This window comes from Humulus lupulus, chromosome 9 (genome assembly GCF_963169125.1).
Source record: "Humulus lupulus chromosome 9, drHumLupu1.1, whole genome shotgun sequence".
Lineage (NCBI taxonomy): Eukaryota > Viridiplantae > Streptophyta > Magnoliopsida > Rosales > Cannabaceae > Humulus > Humulus lupulus.
In genome coordinates, this window is record NC_084801.1 from 97,093,527 (window position 1) to 97,117,304 (window position 23,778).

Below are 23,778 nucleotides of genomic sequence, written 5' to 3' on the forward strand. Positions count from 1 at the left end.
CAATTAAGCTAAATTTTATCTTCTCTATAAACTAAGTAATGGAAGGTAAGTAAAGAGCTTTAATGACATATCTTTAATTTCTGTAAAGTATACATTGAGGTCATTTCAACTAGTTGTTTTCTTCTCTTTTCCATTCTGACGAGTGCAATGAATTTGGTCTGCTTATGTATATAACGGTTGTCATATTATATATTATGTATATAAGTAAAGAAATTAAAAAAAACCTACTGAGAGGAACCAGCCGTGAACCGCTAATAACCCAGAGACGCCCACGCCTCACCATCACTGTTCACCACCAACAGCCGAAGTCCAACGTTGCCGGAGCAGATTTTCGAGGGTCCCGAGAGCCCACGCTGGCTGGAGGCGTTTACCCACAGTCACCGTCGTCCTTCACCACCAACAGCCACCCTTCACCACCAACAGCCGCCGTCCACCCAAGCCCTAAATCCCCCAATTGTGTGTGACTGAAACAAATCCCCAAATGTGACAGAAATAAATCCCAAATATGTATTTTGACCCTATTTCGAACACAATGAGTATTTTTTTATGCTCTTTAACTTGACAATTTTAAGGAATTTCTTTGGGGGTCCTTAATAATCTTTTAGGACTCACAAAGTGAGTCCTTAAAAGTCACCATTCCTAATTTTTCAGCCAAAGTATTTTAGGACTAACAAAGCGAGTCCTTAAAGAAAGCAAGTCCTTAAAATTATTAAGTAAAACACTCATTTTTTAGCCCAGATTTTTTTAGGACTCGCATATTTTTTTAGGACACTCATTGCGAGTCCTAAATTGTATTTTTTTAGGACTCTCAATGAATGTGCTAAAAACTCTATAAATATTTTTAAGGACTTGGATTTATGTGCATGTCCTAAAAAAGTGTCCCGTAAAGGGTATTTTGTAGAAGTGATATCGACGCTGAGAGCCAGAGATCTATTACAAGGAGGGTGTATAGGTTTTATGGCTAGTGTGGTGGATAACACCAGGGTTTCGCCAGCAGGACCGGAAGAGACCAGATTGGTTTGCGAGTTCTTGGATGTGTATATGAGGACTTGCCTAGATTGCCACCGCGTAGAGAGATCCAGTTTGTCATTGAGTTGCCACCAGGGACAGAGCCAGTGTCGAGGGCACCGTATAAGATGGCACCAGAAGAACTAAAAGAATTGAAGATACAGTTGCAGGAGCTTCTGGATTTGGGGTTTATCAAGCCTAGTTACTCACCATGGGGTGTTCCAATTTTGTTTGTGAAGAAGAAGGATGGGACGTTGAGAATGTGTATAGACTACAGGGAATTGAACAAATTGACTATCAAGAATAAGTACCCCCTACCAAGGATTGATGCCTTGTTCGATCAGCTGCAGGGTAAGACAGTGTTCTTGAACATTGATCTTTGATCTGGTTATCACCAGCTGAGGATCAAGGACGAGGACATACCAAAGACGGCCTTCTGAACGAGGTATGGGCACTATGAGTTTCTGGTCATGTTGTTTGGTTTTACCAACGCCCCAGTAGCCTTTATGGAACTAATTAATAGCGTGTTCAAGGATTTTCTTGATCAGTTCGTTATTGTCTTCACCGATGACATCTTAGTGTACTCTAGTTCAGAGGCAGAGCATGAGTTTCATCTTCGACAGGTTCTGCAGAGATTGAGGGAGCATCAGTTGTACGCTAAGTTTAAGAAATGTGAATTTTGGTTACTAGAAGTGACATTCCTTGGACATATTGTGGGTCCAAATGGGATTAAGGTGGATCCATCTAAGGTAGAGGCAATTAGGGATTGGCCGAGGCCAAGGAACTCCTCAAAGGTGCAGAGTTTTCTTGGTCTAACGAGTTACTACAGACGGTTTGTGGAGGGCTTCTCGAAGATAGCGGCACCGATGAAAGAATTGACATGGAAGAATTCGAAGTTTATCTGGTCAGACAAGTGTGAGGACAGTTTCCAAGAGCTGAAGCGACGACTTATTATTGCACCTGTGTTGAGTCTTCCTTCGGGGGAAGGGAAGTTTGTTGTCTATTGCGATGCATCAAGGTTGGGTTTAGGCTGTGTGTTGATGCAGAATGAGAAGGTCATAGCTTATGCTCACGACAGCTAAAGGAGTATGAGTAACGGTATCCTACCCATGATTTGGAGCTAGCAGTGGTGGTATTCGCACTGAAGGTTTGGCAACATTATCTGTATGGGGAGAAGTGCGAGGTATACACCGACCACAAGAGTCTGAAGTATTTCTTTACACAGAAGGACCTGAACATGAGACAGAGACGTTGGCTAGAGTTGGTGAAAGACTACGATTGTGATATTCTTTACCATCTGGGGAAAGCCAACGCAGTGGCGAATGCATTGAGCTGGAGAGGCCCAGGTTAGTTATATAGTTCCACCCAGATCTCGAGAGAGTTAGCTGATGAGATGGTCAGAGCAGGGATAGAGTTGGTGGTGGGCCGGTTGGCCAATATTACTCTGTAGTCGACCCTGCTAGAGCAAATTAGAGAAGGGCAATTGGTAGACGCTCAATTACAGGAGGTTAGAGAGAATGTCTTAGCAGGAGTAGCTAAGGACTATTCTATTTCTGAGGTTGGTTTGCTTCAGTATTAGGGGCGAATTTGTGTTTAGAATGATGAGGGGATCAAACGAGAGATACTGGATGAGTCTCATATGACGTCGTACTCACTTTATCCGGGTACCACGAAGATGTAACAGGATCTACGGACGTAGCCAGATGTTTAACCTATCAGCATGTGAAAGCTGAGCATCAGCGACCAGCAGGGTTGCTTCAACCTTTGGATATTCCCGAGTGGAAATGGGAGGATATTATGATGGATTTTGTGGGAGGTTTACCCAGAACTGTAGGGCTTCATGACTCGGTGTGGGTGATAGTGGAAAGATACACCAAGTCAGCCCATTTTCTTCTAGTGAAGTTGACATATATTGTGGATCAGTATGTTGAGTTGTACGTGAGGGAGATCGTACGTCTCCATGGGGTTCCTAAGTCTATAGTGTTAGACCGGGATCCTATCTTTACCTCCAAGTTTTGGGGTGGTTTACAGAAGGCTATGGGGACTCAGCTGAAGTTCAGCACAGCCTTTCATCCTCAGACTGATAGACAGTCTGAGAGGACAACTCAAGTGTTGGAGGATATGCTCAGAGCGTGTGTGATCGACTTTGAAGGATCATGGAGTAAGTATCTCCCATTGATTGAATTTTCATATAATAATAGTTACCAATCAACCTTTAAATGTTTTCCTACACTGTTGCTTAGGTAAACTTTCTCTTTAGTCGCATGCAGTAGGTTGCTTGTCTTCTGCTCTTTTTTGCTGGTATTTTATGCGTAGGTTTTTATCCTATGGGTATCAACTGTAGGAAAAACTTTTTAGGAGCATGACTCATAGGATACGAATTCTGGGGTAATTTTCTGGGTAAATTTTTTTTATGCCTGTTTTGAACAAGAAGTTTTTAGGGTGCAAAAACTGGGTAGCTTAGGGGACACGCTTCACAGGCGGTTTTGCCTACTGTTGCCTACTGAAACTTTCCTTCCAAGGAAAACTTTTACTCTGACCCTCCTGACACACGGATTCCGAGTAATCGGGGACCCGTTGGGAGCACAGGCGCGTGTTCATAGAACCGCATGGTCTCACTCGCCACGGGCTGAGATTACCTCAGCCCGTGTAAAGGAAACCCTTCGCGCTAGATTCTTTCTTATGCTTAGGTCGCCTTTTCTAAATGTTCTTCTTTGTTCGTTAGGCGACCAGATGGGACCAAAGAAGAGCGCACCCAAGAAGAGTGATGGCAGCTCGTCTTCCCAGCAAACCAACAAAGGAAAGGAGGTGGCCACGGACTCTCCGATCCCCAACTTCAGTCCAACCGTGGAGAAGGAGGTCGAGGTTGGGCCCGACGCCTTTTACGAGGCCGAGAGGATCGCCTCGAAGGTCACCACCCAGGAGAAAGTGAATAAAATTATGCTTTCCCATAACATTGAGATAGGGAGGGGCGCCCCGGACACCCGACCTCCCCTTGAAGGCGAGCGGAGCTGTGCGCCACTCGACGAGGAGTACGCCGCTTAGAGCAACGAGCATCTTAAGGCTGAGGCCTTCCTCCCATTGGACCAGTATTTCGTGGATTTTTTAAATTACATGAAGTTGGCTCCCTTTCAGCTCCCCCCTAACTCATATCGTCTATTAACGGGGTTGAAGTATCTATTCCTGAAGTAGGAATGGGAGGTTCCCACGCCGCCGGACATCCTCTACTTCTTCTACCTCAAAGCCAGCCCGGAGCAGCGAGGGTGAGGCGACAGGTTCCACTACCTGACCCGTTTTCCAAATGCGGCTGCGATCATCGAGTTGCCCAGCCACCCCAATGGCTTTAAGGACCATTTCTTTATGTCAAAAGGTTTTCGCAACTGCAAACACCTCTACTTCAACCGTCCTCGTAATTTCCTTCTATCTTCAGCTCGTAAGTTGATTGCTGATTAGCTTCTTTTTATTCGTTCCTGACTTAGAAACTATCATGCAGCTATTTTCGCGAGGACGGCCAAGTCAGTGACCCTTGGGGGTCAATATGAGACCTTGGCGGGGCACCCCCCAAGTGAAAAGGATTATCCCCAGCTCGTGTCCAACGAGACGATGCTGTCGTGTAAGTTAATCTCTCCGGGCCAGACTCTGACCTTGAGGAGACCGCAGACCATCCCCGCTGCTTGCGAGATGGTGCCCATCCCCGAGGAGGAGGCTGCGGGTGAGGATGAGGAAGAGGAGGACGAGGTGCCCCCCGTGCAGCGGAAACGGGCTATGGATGTCGCCCAAGAAGTAAATGTGGAGAGGGCCCAGTCCGGGGTAGCAGTCGGCCCCTCCGGCAAAGGTAACCCTTATTTATTTAGGGATTTACATAGGGCCACCACCAACCTACGGCTTGCTTGGTTTAACCTCAGCCAACCAGTTCATCGCCACCAAAATGACCCAGACCGCGACATCACCCTACTCCAATGCGTCGACCAGCTCGTGCTATGTTATGACATGAGCTGTCCTAGGGGTGCTATAGTTGTAGATAATACCTTAGTGCGACCTTTTTCGAGGAGTACGGGACCAATCTTAGGTCATGGCCCTCCCTCCTGGAGGGTGTAGTAGCTCCGGGTCTTAGGCATTACGTAGAAAAGTCCAGTCCCGAGGCAGATCCGAACCCAGAGCCTCTTCTAGCTCGTGAAGTCGTTATCTTAGACTCCCCCGCTGAAGCTCTAGGGCCGGAGGTCGTGACCATAGATTCCTCCTCTAGCTCGGAGGGTAGGACCCCCTTCAATACATACTTAAGCTCTGCTTTCTTTTTTTTGTTGTTTTGCACAAATATTTTTACATGTATATTAATGCTTTGCTATCTTTGTTTCAACAGAGGAGATGTCGCAGCCTGGGAACAATGATTTGTGAGCTATGTTCCTTGGAGGAAACCCTTCCTCCGGGTCTTCCGGGCCCATGGTGAAGAGGCTTCGGATGGTGAAGAAAGCATCGGGACTACCTCTAAGTCTCCTACAAAGGGGAAAAACCAAGCCCCTGCTGCTCTGGAGAAGGTGCCTCCACCCCCTCCTGCAACGGAGAAAATGATGGCTCCACCTCCTCCGCGACCTCCTGTTTCTATTCGGGAACTAGAGTTGTCCACTGGGACCTTGGCTGCTCCGACCCCCAGAGTTCGCGTCCCGGTCAACCCCCATGCCCTGGAGAAGATCCCCTAGGTCTTCAGGGGGACAGTCTACGAGACCGCGACCTACATGGTGGATCATTGCTACAATTCCACCTCGAGGGATCTACAGGAGATCGAGACAAGGAGCCCTGAGAACATGATGGAGTCTTCGTTGGGGATGACCCTCACGGTAAGTTGGCTTTGCCACTGGTACTCCCTGTTTGTTTGTATCATATATATATTTTTTCCTAAGGCACTTGCCTTATCATCTTTTGGTCTTGCATGCGACTTTGGCCCTCCACCGGAGAATATCTCGGTCCCAGGTCAGGATCAAGGAGATCAGGGGTGAGCACCGGGCTGCTCAGGTCGCCCTCACGACGGCTCAACAACAGGAAAGGGACGCTAAGGCGGCCCTGGCAACTGCCCGGGAAAATGAGAGGGTCGCGCAGGCCGCCTCGGTCACTGCGCAAACCGAGCTGGAGGCATCCCGGACCAAGCTGCAGGAGGTCGAGGCCACCAAGGCTGCCCTAGCCGCTGCAAAGATCGAGCTCGAGGAGGCCAAGGCTGCCCGGGCCGAACTGGACGCTGCAAAGGTTGAGGCCGAAGAAGCCAAGGCTGCTTTGGCAGCGGAGAGGGTAGCTTCCAGCTCCTCCATGGAGGCTATGATGTACCACTGCTGGGTCTTCAACCCGGATGGTGACTTCTCCTTTCTGGGGCCAGACGCGTGGGAGTCCTTCTTGGAGAAGTTCAAAGCTCGCCTTCAACAAGAGGCACCCTCCGAGACCGGGGAGACTTCCACTGCCACCGAGCAGGATGGCAAGGGGGTGACCTCATCAGAGTGACCTGGCGGGGCATAGGACTTTTCTCCTTTTCTTTTATCATTACTTTTTACTTTTTTTTTGTAACTTTATATTATGAGGTTTTTTAACCTCGAGAAAATTGATTTCTTCAACTTTATTTCAGTTGATTTACATATTTTTGCCTCTATCTTGTTTCTCTTCTATGCCTTTGGTAATAATCTTAGTTTTTTGTTGGTGTTGTGATTGGAATCTTATGCTTCTCTAGGAAAAAACATGCTAATCAACTTGAACCAACTTCTAAGACTTAAGTCCTGGTTGTATCCAGGACATTAATTTAAAAACTTAGTTCGCGTTAATTCTTTATCGATATCTCGTGCATTTTAAGAAAAATATCGATCAATCGATTTGAACTAACTTCTAAGTTTTAGGACCTGGTTGAATCCAGGACATTAATTTGAAAACTTAGTTTGCGTTAATTCTTTATCGATATCTCGTGCTTTTTAAGAAAAACATTTATCAATCAATTTGAACTAACTTCTAAGTTTTTTAGGACGGCCTGGTTATACCCAGGATACAACTTAGTTCGCGTTAATCCTTTATTGATATCTCATGCTTTTTAAGAAAAACATCGATCAATCAAGTTGAACTAACTTCTAAGTTTTTTAGGACAGCCTAGTTATATCTAGGATACAACTTAGTTTGCGTTAATCCTTTATTGATATCTCATGCTTTTTATGAAAAACATCGATCAATCAAGTTGAACTAACTTCTAAGTTTTTTAGGATGGCCTGGTTATATCCAAGACATATGCCCCCCAAGTAATTAGGAAAGGGTCTTTCGTGGTTACTTGACTTTACATCCAGAAATATACACGATAATGTAAAAAGATTTAATTCTCATTACTTAATAAACAAAGGATGGCTTTTCTGATTAAGCCTTACAAAGATATCATTGACAATATTTCTTTAGATGGATAGCGTTCTATGTTCGTGGGACTGCTTCTATTTGGTAGGGCCCTTCCTAGTTTGGTCCCAATACTCCGTCCTTGGGATCCTTACTGGCTAAGAAGACTCTTTTGAGGACCAGGTCATCAATGCTAAAGGCGTGTTTTCTGACCTTTGAGTTGAAATAACTAGTGATCTTTTGTTGATAATGCTCGAGCTGTAGCTGTGAATGTTCTCGTCTTTCATCAATCAGATCGAGGGATGCGCAGAGCAATTTGTGATTGCAGTCTTGGTCAAATGCCTGGACTCTATCCGAGGCTACCTTTACTTCGACAGGAAGGACTGCCTCACTCCCGAAAGCCAGGGAGAAAGGAGTATGACCCGTCGGTGTTCGATGTGAGGTCCGGTATGCCCACAGTACCTGGGGGAGCTGTTCTGGCCAGACTCTCTTGGCTTCATCCAGTCTTTTCTTAAGGCTTGCCTTTAGTGTCTTATTGACAGCCTCGACCTGCCCATTGTCCTGGGGGTAGGCCATGGAGGAGAAGCTTTTTATAATGTCGTGCCTCTCACAGAATTCGGTGAAGAGGTCTCTGTCGAACTGCGTTCCATTATCTGATACAATCTTTTTTGGCAGACCGAATCGGCAGATAATGCTTTTGACCACGAAGTCGAGGACTCTTTTTAAAGTGATTGTTGCCAGGGGCTCTACTTCTGCCCACTTGGTGAAGTAGTCGATAGCCACCACCGCATAATGGACTCCTCCCTTTCCAGTAGAGAGGGTGCCAACCAAGTCAATTCCCTAGACCGCGAATGGCCATGGGGACGAGATCATCTTCAGCTCGACTGGGGGAGCTTGGGAAACTGTGGCAAATCGCTGGCACTTGTCACATTTTTTGACGTAGGAGATCGAGTGCTTTGACAGAGTGGGCCAGTAATATCCTTGCCTTAAGATCTTCAGGGCCAAGCTTTGCCCCCCAGTGTGATCTCCGCAAAAACCCTCGTGCACTTCCTGCAAAATGGTCTTCGCTTCGCTTGGCAGAACACACCGTAGGAGAGGTAGAGAGTGACCACGCCGGTATAACATCCCATCTACCACTGTATACCTTGGGGCCTGGTAAAGTACCCACCTTGCATCATTTCGCTCTTCAGGTAACTTTCCTGCTGTGAGATATTCGAGGATAGGGGTCAGCCTGGCGTCGATCATCTCGACCTCCGTCCCAACTTCCTCTATGCTTAGTTTCTCCAAGAACTCTACTGGCACTAACCCCAAAGTCTCCGTCTCCCCGGAGGTAGTAAGCTTTGCGAGGGCGTCCGTGTTGGCATTCTGCTCAATTAAGCCACGCTCAAATGCAGACAGCTCGCTTTTTACCTTGGCCAGGTAAGCAGCCATCTTGGTTCCCCGTACTTGGTATTCCCCTAGCACTTGGTTTACCATGAGCTGGGAATCGCTGTAACATTGGACGGAGCTGGCCTTCAGTTCCTGGGCCACCCTTAGCCCGGCCAGTAAAGCTTCGTATTCACCCTCATTGTTGGATGCTTTGACTCCGAATCTCAATGCCGAGTGGAATCGATGTCCTTCTGGGGATATCAAAATGATTCCAGCCCTGGAGCCGTTCTCGTTAGACGAACCATCTACGAAGACCTTCCATGAGGCGTGGGGTAAGGAGGCCTGGGCTGACTCTTCTATAGGATCTTCTCGGAATCCCGTGCATTCTACCACAAAATCAGCCAGGGCCTGGCTTTTTATTGCAGTTCATGGTATGTACAAAATCTTGAACTGGTTGAGCTCAATAACCCACTTCAACAGACGTCCTGATGTTTCAGGTTTTCACAAAACCTGCCTTAAAGGCTGATCGGTTATGACGTGTATTGAGTGGGACTGAAAATACGGCCTGAGCTTCCAGGAGGCTGTGATAAGACAGAAGGCCATCTTCTCCATCAACGGGTACCGGGACTCAGCTCCGAGAAGCCTTTTGCTGATGTAATAGACTGGCTTCTGAGACCGGTCTTCTTCTCGGACTAATACGGCGCTAGCTGCATCTTCCGTGACAGCTAGGTAAAGGAAAAGAGGCTCTCCTGTCGTTGGTTTGGAAAATACAGGCGGCTCGGCTAAGTGTGCTTTTAGGTCGAGGAAGGCACACTCGCACTCCTCGGTCCACTCGAACTTCTTATTCCCCCGGAGCAGGTTGTAGAATGGCAGACACTTGTTGGTAGATTTAGAAATAAACTGATTAAGGGCCGCCACCCTTCCTGCCAGGCTTTGAACGTCTTTTCACAACCGAGGTGAGGGCATCTCAAGCAGTGACCTGATCTTATCGGGGTTTGCCTCGATTCCTCTGGTATTGACAATGAAACCCAGGAATTTTCCTGACGCGACCTCGAAAGTGCATTTTTTTTGTTAAGCCTCATGCCATATTCTCTCAGTATCTTAAAGCATTCCTCCAGGTCAAGAACATGGTTATCGGCAGTTTTTTACTTGACCAGCATGTCTTCAACGTACACTTCCATGTTCTTCTCGATCTAGTTAGCAAGCATCCTATTTACCAACCTCTGGTATGTAGCTCCGGCGTTCTTCAGCCCGAAGGGCATGACCTTGTAACAATAAACGTTAGTTGGGGTCATGAAGCTAGTGTGTTCCTGGTCTGCTGGGTTCATGGCGATCTGATTATAGCCCGAATACGCATCCATAAAGGACATGAGCTCGTGCCCCGCCGTGGCGTCTACCAATTGGTCGATCCTCGGCAAGGGGAAGAAATCTTTGGGGCAGGCTTTGTTCAGATCAGAGAAGTCGACGCGGATCTGCCATTTCCTGTTGGGCTTTGGGACCAACACAGGATTGGCGACCCAGACCGGGAACTTAGATTCACGGATAAAGCCGCACTTTAAGATTCAGGCTACTTCCTCCTCTTGGGCTTCAACTCGGGCTGTTCCTAGGCGCCTTTGTTTCTGGGATTTCGCAGGCACGCTTTTATCCAGGTGGAGGGTGTGCATGATGACGCTCGGACTGATCCCCACCATGTCTTCATGAGACCATGCGAACACGTCCAGGTTCTCCTGCAGGAACTTAATCAGCTCCGCCTTCCTTTTGCCACATAGATTCTTCCCGAGCTTTACCATCCGCGAGGGATTTTGTGGATCGATATTTACCTCCTCGAGCTATTCGATAGCTTGGAGCTCGGATTTATCCTCGCCTATTCTGGGGTCGATATCATCACTTAAGATTATATTTTCCCCTTCGGCATTCTGAGGTTTTTCAATCTCAAGATTAGGCACAAGTTCCTGAGATTTCTCATTTCCGCCCTGGACGGTCATCGTTAACTACCCGAGTTTTAATTTTCAATTCATAAAAATGTTGTAGCATTCCCTGGCAGCAAGTTGATCACCACGGACCGTGCATATCCCCGAGGAAGAGGAGAATTTTAGTGCGAGGTGGCGGATGGAGGTAATGGCTTCAAACGCTATTAGTGTAAGCCGACCGAAAATGGCATTGTAAGCGGCGGGACAATCGATGACCACAAACTCGAGGAGTTTCGAGACTGTCTGAGGTCCCTCTCCCAAGGTGATCACTGGCTCGATCGTTCCTATTGCCACCGATCCTTCTCCAGAGAATCTGTATAGCATCATGGAGGTGGCTTTTAGCTTGGTGACAGACAAACCCATCTTTTCCAGCGTAGACCGGAACAGTAGGTTTACCGAGCTCCCATTATCAACCAGTACTCTCCTAACCCTCCGATTAGCGAGCTGAACGGCTATGACCAGAGGGTCGTTATGAGGGAGTTGGACGTGGCTAGCATCTTCTTCAGTAAATATGATTGGTTGCCTCTCCAATTGTTGCTTCTTTGGTAGATGCTACTCAGGGACGAACTCCACTCCATTATGAGCCTTAAGTTCATTGACGTATCTCTTTTAGGCACCTCTGCTCGTGCCAGCCAGATGGGGACCTCCAGAGATCGTGGAGATCTCTCCTCCTATCACAGGAGGAGGGACGTCCTGATCTACCAGAGACCCGAGCTGACTTATCGGGACTTCCGGAGCTGGATGGCCGGCGGGAACTCTATTTCCCGCATACTGAGCCAAGGGTTCGGCTCTGATGAGAGTGTCGATCTCATCCTTCAGGTGCCTACAATCATCGGTATTGTGGCCAATGTCGTTGTGGAACCGACAAAACTTGGAAGGGTCTCGCTTACCCTTCTGGTGCTTCAACGGTTCCAGCTTCTTCTAGGGGAAGCGAGCAGAATTTGCTAGGAAGATGTTCTCCCTAGCGTCGGTGAGCTTGGTATAAGTCGGGTAGACCGGCGTAAATTTTTCTATGGACTTGTTCTTCTTTGGGCCATGCTGGTTGCTCTCGCTGCTCCCCTTTCTCTTGCCTCCACCAAACTGGTTATTCTGTGTAACGATTTGGGTCACTGCCACGACGTCCGTTCCCACTCCAGCAGGCTGCTCAGGGGCCTGGCTGGTTCCCGCGGTTGATGCTCGCGCCTCCTCCAGGTTTATCCATCCCTGGGCCCTATTTATGAATTCATTTATGGTGCTGACTCCCTTCCTCTGTATCTCTTCCTAGAGTCCTCCGACGACGAGGATCCCAGTCCTCAAAGCCATGAGCATGGAGCTGTCATCTGCATCTCTGGCCCAAGCTATGACGTTCGTGAATCTGCTCAGGTAAGCCTTCAGAGGCTCGTCGGGTTGCTGCCTTATGTTTGCTAGGGAATCAGCCTTGATACGGGCAGCCTGGGAAGCTCGGAATGCTCTCTTGAAGTTAGCAGAGAAATTTTTCCACAAGCTGATTGACTACTTCTTAGTCTGTTTGAACCATTGTTTGGCCGGCCCAGTCAAGGTGGAAGGAAATATTAGACATCTCAGCTCGGGACCAATGTTGTGGGCCATCATTAGGGTGTTGAACATACCCAGATGATCTGACGGGTCCCCGTCTCCATTGAACTTGGAAAAGTGTGGCGTATGGAGACCAAGTGGATATGTTGTTGCTGCTATGTTGGGGGCGAAAAGCTCAAGTTTGTCCCCTGAATCATACTCATATTTTTCTTTTTCTGATAAGAGCTTCCTCATCAGCTCCTCCATCTGAGCCAAACGCTCAAGGGTTTTGTCCTGATTTCCTTGGTTCTTCCGGGGCTGTTCAATAGCTTCGGATCCATTGTACGCGTTTGGCGAGTTATTGTCCCTCCTATCTTCAGATAGGTTATATGGGACGTTCCCGCTGTCGCGTACTTCGGACAGGTCTTCCCTTTGCCGAGCACGACTGTCGTTTCCTACTGGGTCTCCCCTTTGAGAGTTTAGACGATCTCAGAGGTCGCTCCTCGAGGTGGCCTGAGGACTTTGCGCCGAGCTCAAGCATTGGCGCAGGTCTCTGCCGGAGAGGTCACTTCGACAACTTCCGGTCCAATAGCTTCCATTTGAGAAGTTCGGAGTCTGCCTCTGGGTATAAGGATCCAGGACTTCTCTAAGCGCCCGGCTACGATGGGAAGGTCCGACGGAAGGAGGGTTTCTCCTACTGCTCCCATGAGCTGGAATGTCTCGGACTGGCCTGGGAGGAGACGGGTATCTTCTTGGTGAAGGAGGATGCCTGACCGGGGATGCGATCCTAGTCCCGTCAGGGCGGATCAAGTAAGGTCGCGGCTGCTTCACTCAACCATCCTCCACGTCCTGTGCTCGGCGGTCTGAGTAGGGTGCAGGACGGCTGGCTGGGGCGGGCTGTCATTGCGAGCCCTCCCCAGATCTCCTTCACGAGCTTCCTCGAGCCCTCCTGGGTGTGCTCGAGGGCGGAACTGAGCTAGGAGTTGAGGTCTGGACCGATCGGCTGTACTGCTGCTCGGCCCTAGGTAGTTCCTCAAAAGTGGTTTCCTGGTGGTGCGATGTGGGAGTAGAATTTGATATTGGGGGTCTGGCCGACCGACTGGGCCTAGACCGATTACCCCGGCGGGACTTATGAGTCTCGCCTTGCCTCTTTCCGACATTAGCGTCAGTTGTAAGAGGGGGTAGTCGGGCCAAAACCTCTTGAATCTACTAGTTAGCTTTCGCCAGCTGGTTGGGTATTTGCGATAGCACCAATCTAACAGCCTCTCAATGAAAGCACCAAACTGTTGACGCAGTTCTTCGGCAACAGATAATTCATAGAATAAGGAGAGGGATTAATGCTAAATAATAAACCGTAATAGATGAATGATCTCTTAGTAAAATGATAACACGAATACTTTTTTAGGTGGTTCAAAGGTTAAAATCCTTCTAGTCCACCAGCCAATATTATTGATATCTCACTGATATTCTTTACAGGGTATTTCTTTAAAAATTAGAATCCAACCCTTTGCAACTCTCAGGGTCTCCATATTTATAGGGAAAGGGCACCTGGTTGTTGGCAAGGGAGGTCATCCCGTGACCTTCTTACCCATCATGTCACTTCTGTGACATTCATGATTAATTCCTAAAACCTGACATTGAAGTGTGGTCTAATCAATAGGTAAGGGGGATAATGGGCCGCACAGCCCAACCCAGCCATGGGTGCCTGAACACGCATTTTTATGCTGCGTGTCTGAGATTTCAGGGATGGATCAGACACGTGATGTCTGATATATGCACGTTTACATTGCGTGGTTGACTTTATAAAAGATCAGAGGTTCCAACTCAAGCTCGTATCTCGAGCTTGATGTAGTCTCAGCTCGTGATGTCCATACTTCTGACCTGACTCCTTAGTAATCTCATTAAGCCTTTGGTTATCTCAAGCTAAAGAGGTAGGACCTTGTAACAGCAGCTCCGGGTACGTGGCTTCCACGTGGCTGATATAATTATGCCCTTTCTCAGCTCGCTAATAGCCCGTGGATATTTATCGCGTACAAAATCATATCTCTAACAGCCATATCACATATGGCTTTATGAAATTCATCTCAATATTGTGTAACAACAAATTTACACAATTAAGGGTAATATTTGGAAGTTACAAATTTGTAACACCAAATATGTTACATTATTTGGATATATCCTATATATCTAAATATTGTAACTCTCTATTATATGTTACAATATGTGACACTCTTTGTCACATTTATTTAATCTAAAAACATTATATTATAAAATAATATAATATTACATTATATTATAAAATAATATAACAGAATATGTGGCAAACTGCTTGACTTGTCAGCAGACAAAGGCCGAGCATCAACGACCAACCGGATTGTTACAACCCTTAGAAATTCTAGAATGGAAGTGGGAGATGGTCACTATGGACTTTTTTATAGGACTACCAACCACTCCCAAGGGGCACGATGCCATTTGGGTTATCGTAGACAGGCTGACTAAGTCTGCTCATTTCTTGCTGACCAAGGTAACTTATGGGGCACATAAGTTAGTAGACATTTACATTGCAAAAATAATGAGACTACATGGTGTACCCAACTCCATCGTATCAGATCGCGACAGACATTTTACCTCGACATTCTGGAATAGAATCGAAACGAGGTTGGGTACTAAACTGAAGTTCAGCACTTCTTTCCACCCGCAAACCAATGGTCAAAGTGAACGAACAATTCAGACCCTAGAAGATATGCTAAGAGCCTGTGTGCTCGACTTTCAAGTCTCATCGAATGAGAAGCTTCCACTGATAGAGTTCTTTTACAATAATAGCTATCATGATTCCATCAAGATGGCTCCGCATGAGGCTTTGTATGGAAGGAAATGTCAATCTCCGATTTATTGGCACGAGACCGGTGAAAGAAAGTTTCTTAGATCGGATGAGGTTGATCAGATTACCCAGGACATTCGACAGATAAGGCAACGGTTGCAAACTTCGGTTGATCAACAATGCAAATATGCCAATCGATAATGTGCTGCTGAAGGTAGCTCCGCTCTGAGGGGCTATGCGGTTCGGGAAGAAAGGAAAGCTTAACCCAAGGTTCGTTGGACCTTTCGAAATCATAGAGAGGATGAGGGAAGTAACTTATCATTTATATCTTTCGCCTGCCCTGTCTAAGGTGCATGACGTCTTTCATGTACCCTTGTTGAGAAAATACATGCGTGATCCCTCACATGTACTCAGCTATGAGTAGCTAAGCATTGATCCTCAACTCGACTATGAGGAGAAGTCGGTGATGATTCTAGATAGAAAAGAAAAAGTGTTGAGGAACAAGACAGTGTCGTTGGTAAAGGTGTAGTGGTGTAACCATGGCATTGAAGAGGAAACCTAGGAAACACAAGAAAAGATGAGGGAGTTGTATCCTCATTTGTTCTAAGTTTCGAGGACAAAACCTCTATAAATTGTAGGTATTGTAACGTCCTACATTTTTCGGGTACCTCTAAACAACTCGGGTTGGGATTTTTTTTCCCCGAATTAAGAATATTATTTTAAATAATATTATAGTTATTTGGAATTTATTTCCATGAGTTATTGCTAGTCAAATTATGAATTTTGTGATTAAAAGTCAAGATAAGACCTTCGGTCTTGGACCAACACAAAAACCCTGATTGGGTAAAAATCTCGGAAAATAAAATGAAAAATTGTGGAAAATATATTTTGGGCAAAAAATACATTGATAAAAATTAAAGTTTGGTCAAAAATAACAAACCTAAGGGAAAATGGAAATTTTAGGGAATTTTGTGTTAAATGCTTAATTTTACCAAAATGGGGAATTTTATTCCATAAATGGACCTTAGGTTAAATTTTATTGTGTGATTAATTAAATTAAATGTGAGAGACATTTAATTTAATTATTATGTGTTAAGTTTTATTTTTAAAACATAATAAGAGTGAAAAAGGTTTAAAAAGTCAAATTGGATTTTTCTTCTAATGAAATATTTATTAACCATTATAAAAAATATATAAAACATATATAAAATAAAATGGGTGGCCAGCCATGTGAAGTTTTAAAAGGGTGTGAACCAAATTAATTAACTTTTAAATCCCATTTTAAGTTTAGGGTTAAGAGCAAGTGGGTAGTAAAAACACTTAAGTGTTTTAGATATTAAAGAGTTGTAGAAACTCTTCTAACCCTCCCCAAAACCGACCCCCACTCTCTCTCATCTTTTTTTTGAAAACTCTCTCAAGTTTTCTCTCAATCTTCAACCTCAAGAACACTAAGGAGGCTTGGAAGCTAAGCCTTGGTCTAGGAAGGATTTTTTTCCCTAAGGTAAGGTTTCAATGAACTAGACTTTTATAAAGTATTAACCATAGATTTTCAAATAGCTAATTATCTATGTTGTTGGGGGAGTTGATTAGGGTTTTTGAAATGTTTTGAAGGAGGCAAAGCTAATAGGAAGTTCCAAACCTTAAGCAAGAACAACAAAATAGAGTCCCAGAATTTTACTTAGCTAGTTAGATAGTAGTAGTAGAGGAAAATCTAATATTAGTTTGTAGTATGTTAGATTTCGTAGATTTTGGTTCAAACCGGGACTTAGTTGGAAACTCCTAGCAATAGTTATGGATTTTATAAGTTTAACCTATAATTTAAGAATATTAATTATAACATAAGGTTTTATTAATATTGCTGGTTATTAATATGATAATTATTATAACCTGAGGTTTAGATAGAGTCAATAAGAATATGACACTTGTCATGAGTATGGTTATTCCTAAGGTTTAGATAGAGCCAATAGAATTATAACACTTGTCATATGCATGATTATTAAAGAATTATTATTTTAATGATAAAATAAGGGAAATATAAGACTTAGTCTTCATCAGAATCTGTTAGGAGCATGACATTTGTCACAATTTTATTTATTTGTGGATTAGGTTGTTATTTAGATAATTAAATAGATTTTCCATAACTTTAGGGTACTGTAACTCCCAACTTATTTTTGACCTAGTTCTATTATGAATTTCGAAAAATAGTATTTCTAGAAAGTTGTAGATAATTGAATTATCTGTCCAATAATATAAAAATAGTCTAAATCGGAGTTCTACAGCTCCAGTTATATTTATTTTACTGCAGGTGAGTTTAGAGTTACGAGATTTAGGGAGTTAGAAGTTAGGGTTCTATTTGTTTTTATTATTTTTGTTTTTAATTTTAAAAATCAAGCTTTGACTCCTTCAACCTCTCTCTGAACAATTTGACCAAGTCCTAAGCCTTTGACTGAAGAATATTCAAATATTTTCAATTAAATTCATTATTTTTATTCAAAGCCAAAAAGAAGATTTTTATTCCTAGAACTCTATAAATAGGACTTAGAACCCAGCCCTTCTCCTCACTCTTCAGCTGTGATCATACTCCAAGGTGTTAGTGAGAACATAAGAGTGATACACTTGGGTGGGAAAGGAAAAAAGCTTTGTCATTCTTAAGCTTTATAAAATACTTGGGAAGTGAGGTTTAGTATATTTCGGTATTGGAGTTAGACCAATCCATAAGGTCAACTAAGGTACTCTTATTCTTTATGTTCAATCCTTTAAAACTCTTTAGTTTCTTTAGTCCTTTTATTCTGATCCTAACTTGTGATATTGGTTTTGATTAGGCTTTTAAAACTTAAAGATCTTTCTTGGTAAGTTTCGTCTTGAAAGTTTAGTTTCCACATTTATTCTTTACTCTTTAGAAATACTCACTATTCTTATTATTGGTTTAGGAGTGTTCCAAGTCCCTCATTTGTTCTCATATGTAGTGCACCAAATTTTATTTTTAGTTTATTAAAATTTTGTGATTTATTTTATTTAAGTGTTAAGTGTGATGAATTGTTTTATTTAAATGTTGTTTATTTTATTTAGTTGTTGTTGTTTTATTTGATTGTTTGATATTTTATTTAATTGTTATAATTGTTTGTAGAATATTTTTGTGAAATTACTTGTTAAATGATATATATTTATTTTTCTTTTAAAAATGTGATTATGTGAGATTTGGTTGACTGAACTAAGGTGCATGGTAGATAGTGATGCATCCTAGTGATTTAGTGTGTGCTAGTGCATGGTAGCATGGTACACATGTGTAGATTTTCTACACACCTTATATTTTCCTTTTATTAGATTTTAATTGATTTAATTAAAAAATAAAAAATAAAAGAATGGGTAAGCAATGGTGGACGTGTAGTGTGTAGTGAGAAAGGGATTGATTTTCTATTTATTTTCTAAGGCAATAAAATCAAAATGTGAAGAAGCTAGCTATTTTAGGATAGGAATGTGATCACCATTTATCTTCTATATCAATTATCATAAAAGAAATAATAAGAAAATTAAGAGAAAATAAAAAGGAGAAAAGGAAACTTACCTTTTTCTTTTATTTGGTCATTATGAGAGGATTAGGTTAAGAGGGAATGGGAATATTGGAAGAGCATTTTTGCTCTTGGCTGCCGTGACCTAGAGAGAGAATAGAGAGAGAGAGAGTGTGGCGTGATAGAGAGAGAAGGAGAAGAAGAAAGAAAGGAAGAAGAAGAAGAAGAAGGAGAAGGAGAAATGATCAATCTTAGGGTATGGTCTTGATTTTGCTTATGTTTTTCTTTCTTCTAAATTTTTTAGTATGTTGATTGAGTTGTTTTTGACTTGTTGTTCCACTTCTTCTCCATCTTGATTTTTCAAAAGAAAACCTCTAGGGTTTGAGCAAGGAGGTGGTCCTCGTGTGTTCTTGATTTTACAATCAAGAGAGATATTGAAATTTTTCCCTCACTCTTTTGGGTTATTGGTATTTGATGATTGGTGTTTTGGAGAGATTATGGATGAAAATGGTGTGTTTTCAAATAGGATAATGTGTTGTGTTGATGGAATGTTTTTCTTATATTTTGATGCATGGGAAAATAGACCTAGGCATGGGCATGGGTTTATGTTGTTGGGGTTGATTTTTATGGTTGTGTATTAAGTATATGTGTAGTGATGATGAATATTTAAATACATGAAAAGAATAGGCACGGGTGACGTGGCAGGCATTTTTAAACACATGGCTGACACCTGGCAGAGTTCTGTTCGACCATTGACCAGTAAGATCCTCCTGGCGTAGCATTTGGAGTTTCCTTACGACCAGCGTGGTCGTATACTCCGCGTATTTCTAGATGATCTTGGGTAAATCATAATCAATTCCAAGATTATCTCCTATGATTCCTAATTATCCGATTAATTAGGAGAGAATATCTGTAACAAATTCATGTAATCCTCCTTGAGCCTATAAATAGAGAAAGATAGCTCAAGGAATGGACTTTTGGCTTTCGGTTAATGGAAGTTATACACTTACGAGAGAATTAGAGCTATTGTATTACGATTATATTGTTTATCCCTCTCAGGTTTGTGAAACTCAGAGAACCCTAGTTCTTTGATCACTCCTTTGAGATCTCATATCAATAATAGCTTAAGTGGATGTAGGTCATTACCAGTTCCTGGGGCCGAACCACTATAATTTATTGTGTTCTTTACTGTTTTTGTCATTATATCCATTCCAACACATCCATCCACATCAAGCGTTTTGACTCCGTGTCATTTGACCAAAACAAGGGTCAACATTCTGGTGCTTTCATTGAGAGCTTGATACAAAATTGTTGAAGCAATAATGGCGAAAACAATAAAGAAGACTGGGCAGGCGGCTGGCACTGCACCATCTCAACCACCTCCTCCCCCAAACATGGCTGAAAATGAGCCACATTTGGAATTTGATGAGGAGGAACTGGATTCCGAGACACTGAGAAATACCATGGGGGTATTGCAAGATGAACTGGCCAATCTGAGGGCCAGCCAAGAAAGTGCTGCGAAGATTATGGCGCGGCAGCAATAAGAGATAGAGCGACAGCGCTAGGAGCTAAGTGAAAGATAGGCGGAGATGGAGCGTCGTTAGAGGGAGGCCATGGCAGCCCTCGAAACAGCCTGGCAGTTGGCTAGGAATCAGGCTGCACCTGCCTCATAGCCTGATCAACCCGCAAATGGGCCACCCCAAAGGGGTCCCAATCCTAGCCCTCCGATCCAGCCGTCGAGCCCCCAAAGGCCCGAGTAGCCACCAATGCCTCAGGATGATGTCCCACCGAGGGATCTTGAAGCGCAACCTCCATCCCAGGCTGGTCGAGGCAATCCCCCGCAGCCAAGGCAGAATAGGGCTGAGCAGCAGCCCCGTAGTCCTAGACGCCATAGGGGCGAAGAGTTGAACCCACCAAGCAGGGGGCAGCGTCCTTCTGGAAACAGAAGGAACTCAGAATTAAGCTCTGCGGTCCAGGGCCCCCCATGGCATGATAATGCACGGGGACCTACCGACCAACGCAGGCCACCCTCTAACGCTCGGGAAGTTCCAGCCCGAGGAGGCAGCCGAGGGGACAGTCGGTCCCACCATAGCTAATCAAGGTTCAGAGATGGCCATGGTTACAATGAGGCCGACTCAGGCAGAGGAAATGTTGATCGGAGGAATGAAGAAAGAGGTGGGGGCAGAAGCCCACCACCTAGGGCAGACCAACCAGAGAGACGTAACGCTGAGGGGAAGCCCAGACAAAATAACGTCTTTAACCGGCTCGGAGCAAGCGAGCAACGTCGAAGAGATGAAGACTTGAGGGATGTACTCAATGATCGCCGAGAACGGCATGATGAGTACATTCCCCTAGCAGCAGAGACCCCGGCGATTCCTGGCGCCGTGCAAGCCCAAATAGATGCCATGAACTAGGCAGTACAACAGCTGGTCGGGGGAAGGACGTCTCATATCGAGTATGACAGGAGAAGGGGCACTCCTTTCATTCAAAGGATAGCTGTGGCAGAAACTCCCAGCAAGTTTAAGATGCCCACGCTTCCGAACTTTGACGGGTATGGTGACCCGATATCTCATGTCAACAAGTTTGAGATATAGATGGATATTTAGAAAGTGTCCAAAGACGCTCGGTGCAGGATCTTTCCTACAACACTTTCTGATGCTGCACAGGAGTGGTTTTTCAAACTCCCTCCTACAAGTATTGTTTCTTGGGAGATGTTCGTAAAGGAATTTTACGGACAATTCTATGCGGGTTGTGTGCACCCAACTGAGGCGAATCAGCTGGTGGAGATACGCCAGCAAGAAGGAGAGCCACTGAAGGATTACATCCAGCAATTCATGCGATCAACGGCTGAAGCTAAAACAGTGGGAGATGAGGGCAAGATGATGACCCTAACTGCAGGAGTTAGGCATCGCTCGACTTTGTGGAGTAGCCTTAGAAGGCATGGAGTTAAGACTACTCAAGAATTCTTGGATCGAGCTGATCGGTACATCAAGCTCGAGGGTGCCATCGCCAGCGAGGGAAAGCCCTTAGGCAAAGATAATGGGACTTCCGAACCCGCCAAAGCCGCCAATGGGTTGAAACCCAACGGCAACGGCAAAGGCAATGGGAACGACAATGGCAATGGCAAGAATGGGGGGAAGCGGTCTCATAATGAACCTTCCACCTCTGAAAACAAACGCGCTAAGGGCAATCGTTATGAACCGCGGTTCACTAACTACACTGCCCTTGTCGAGTCTCGAGGAGAGGTGTATCAGGCCACGAGTTCTAGTGTGCCTTACAAAAGACCCGCTCCCATTCGAAAGGATATTTCAAAGAGAGATACTACCAAGTTTTATCGTTATCATAACGACTATGGACATGATACAAAAGAGTGCAACCAGCTAAAGGATGAAATCGAGTTCCTTATCAGACAAGGACACTTGAGGAGATACGTACGGGCCTCGGGAACTTCCCAACGAGAGGCTCCAGGTGGCAATGAGCAGGTGCCCGCTCGCCAACGCTCGCCACCTTTGCAGCCTGATCCCATAGCTAGCACTTTACTTACCATCTGTGGATGCCCGCACCTTGCGGGAAGCAGCGGAAAGGCAAGGGAACGATATGCTCGGACCCTACGCCACGACCGGGACATTGAGATGATGATTGTGGAGGATTGGGCATCAAAGAAGGCTCGGTCAGAGGACGGTGAAATAACCTTCTCTGATAGCGACGCCCAGCATGTCCGGTTCCCACATTCCGATCCGCTGGTCATGGATGTTCAAATTGCCAACATGATGGTGAAGAGAGTGCTAGTCGACACAGGAAGTTCTATAAACATCCTGTACAAGTCTTCGCTAGAACGCATGAAGTTTTCCGTCAAGGACTTGAAGCCCTGCAACCAAACAATTTATGGCTTCTCTGGTGAGGGACTCGCCCCAACGGGGTCAATCAGACTTCTGGTAACAGCAGGTATAGGGCCTGCTACTAAGACATTACTAGCTACTTTCATAGTAGTCGATTGTCCTTCGGCGTACAATGCTGTAATCGGAAGGCCCATACTGGTTGACCTTCGGGCCGTCCCCTCAGTATGGCACTTGGCCATGAAATTCCTGACAGACGTAGGGGTAGGACACATGTTGGGAAATCAGAGGGAAGCAAGGGAGTGCTACAATTCCTCGATCACAAAGGCAAAGAAGGGAACGTCAAAGAGCACTCCCCCAGAGAGGTTGCAGATGGCCATTGATACACAAGCCCAATCCGGTGATGAAGTCACCAAATAGGGTGTTGCCCAAAGAGAGGATATAGATTTAGATCCTCGCTTTGGGGATTTTGAGGAAGATGTTGGACCCATCGAGGACCTTGAAGAGGTCCAACTTGATGAAAAAATTTCGACCAGAGTTGTAAAGGTCGGTAAAAATTTAGAAGCAACAACGAAGCACGCACTGGTGGAATTTTTGAGAAAGAACCAGGAAGTTTTTGCCTGGTCACATAAAGACATGGCTGGGATAGATCCTGTAGTCATTAGCTGTAGAGTCCAAGAACTTTACTTAGCTAATTATTTAGTAGTATTATAGTATGTATAGTATTATCTTTGTAACTGTGGATTTTTGGTTTAGACCGAGAATTATTTGGACACTCATAGTAGTACTTATAGATTTTCTAAGTTTAACCTATAGTTTAAGAATATTAAGTATAACCTAAGGTTTGATTATATAGCTGATATTAAGAATAATATTTATTATACTATAAGGTTTAGATATCAACCAATAGGATTTTAAGCACATGTTATGAATGGGTGATTAAGGATTAAGTATTTTGAGGATTAAATTAAATAAGGGTAAAGTTTGAATGCTTTAAGGTCAGTCAGCAGCTTTGAATACGTTGAGGGCTTAGTCAAGGCTGTTTACTCCATTCAAACTTAGCTAAAAATGTGTAATTTCGTGTTTAAATATTCAGCGTGTGCCAATATATCGCAGCTATAGGGGGCGATATATCGCAGCACGTAGATACGGAAAACACGAGACGATGCACGGTCGCCTCGGGCATACTAGCCCAAGCGATATATTGCCTACAGGGGGCGATATATCGCCTCCTTCAGCATAATTCAAATTTTTTTGAATTCTTTTTCCTTTCAGCCATTCAACTTCTTCATAAGTCCAGCATCTTTTGAACGAGTCTTCAGCCTCTGCTGAACAATTATTCAAATTATTTTCACCTAAAAAGCTATTATTTTTATTCAAGTAAAATTAAGATTCCTTCATTCCCA

The 23,778-nt window shown here is 44.4% G+C and overlaps 1 protein-coding gene across 1 annotated transcript in view; it reads right to left on the bottom strand.

The window, feature by feature from the left end:
- Positions 1-367: 367 nt before the first annotated feature.
- The window catches only part of LOC133799882 (uncharacterized), a 39,660-nt gene continuing 16,249 nt past the window's right edge, over positions 368-23,778 (bottom strand). Inside the window, exon 4 of the mRNA XM_062237869.1 lies at positions 368-464. Coding sequence (XP_062093853.1) covers positions 368-464 — 97 coding nt within the window. The remainder of the gene's footprint in view (positions 465-23,778) is intronic.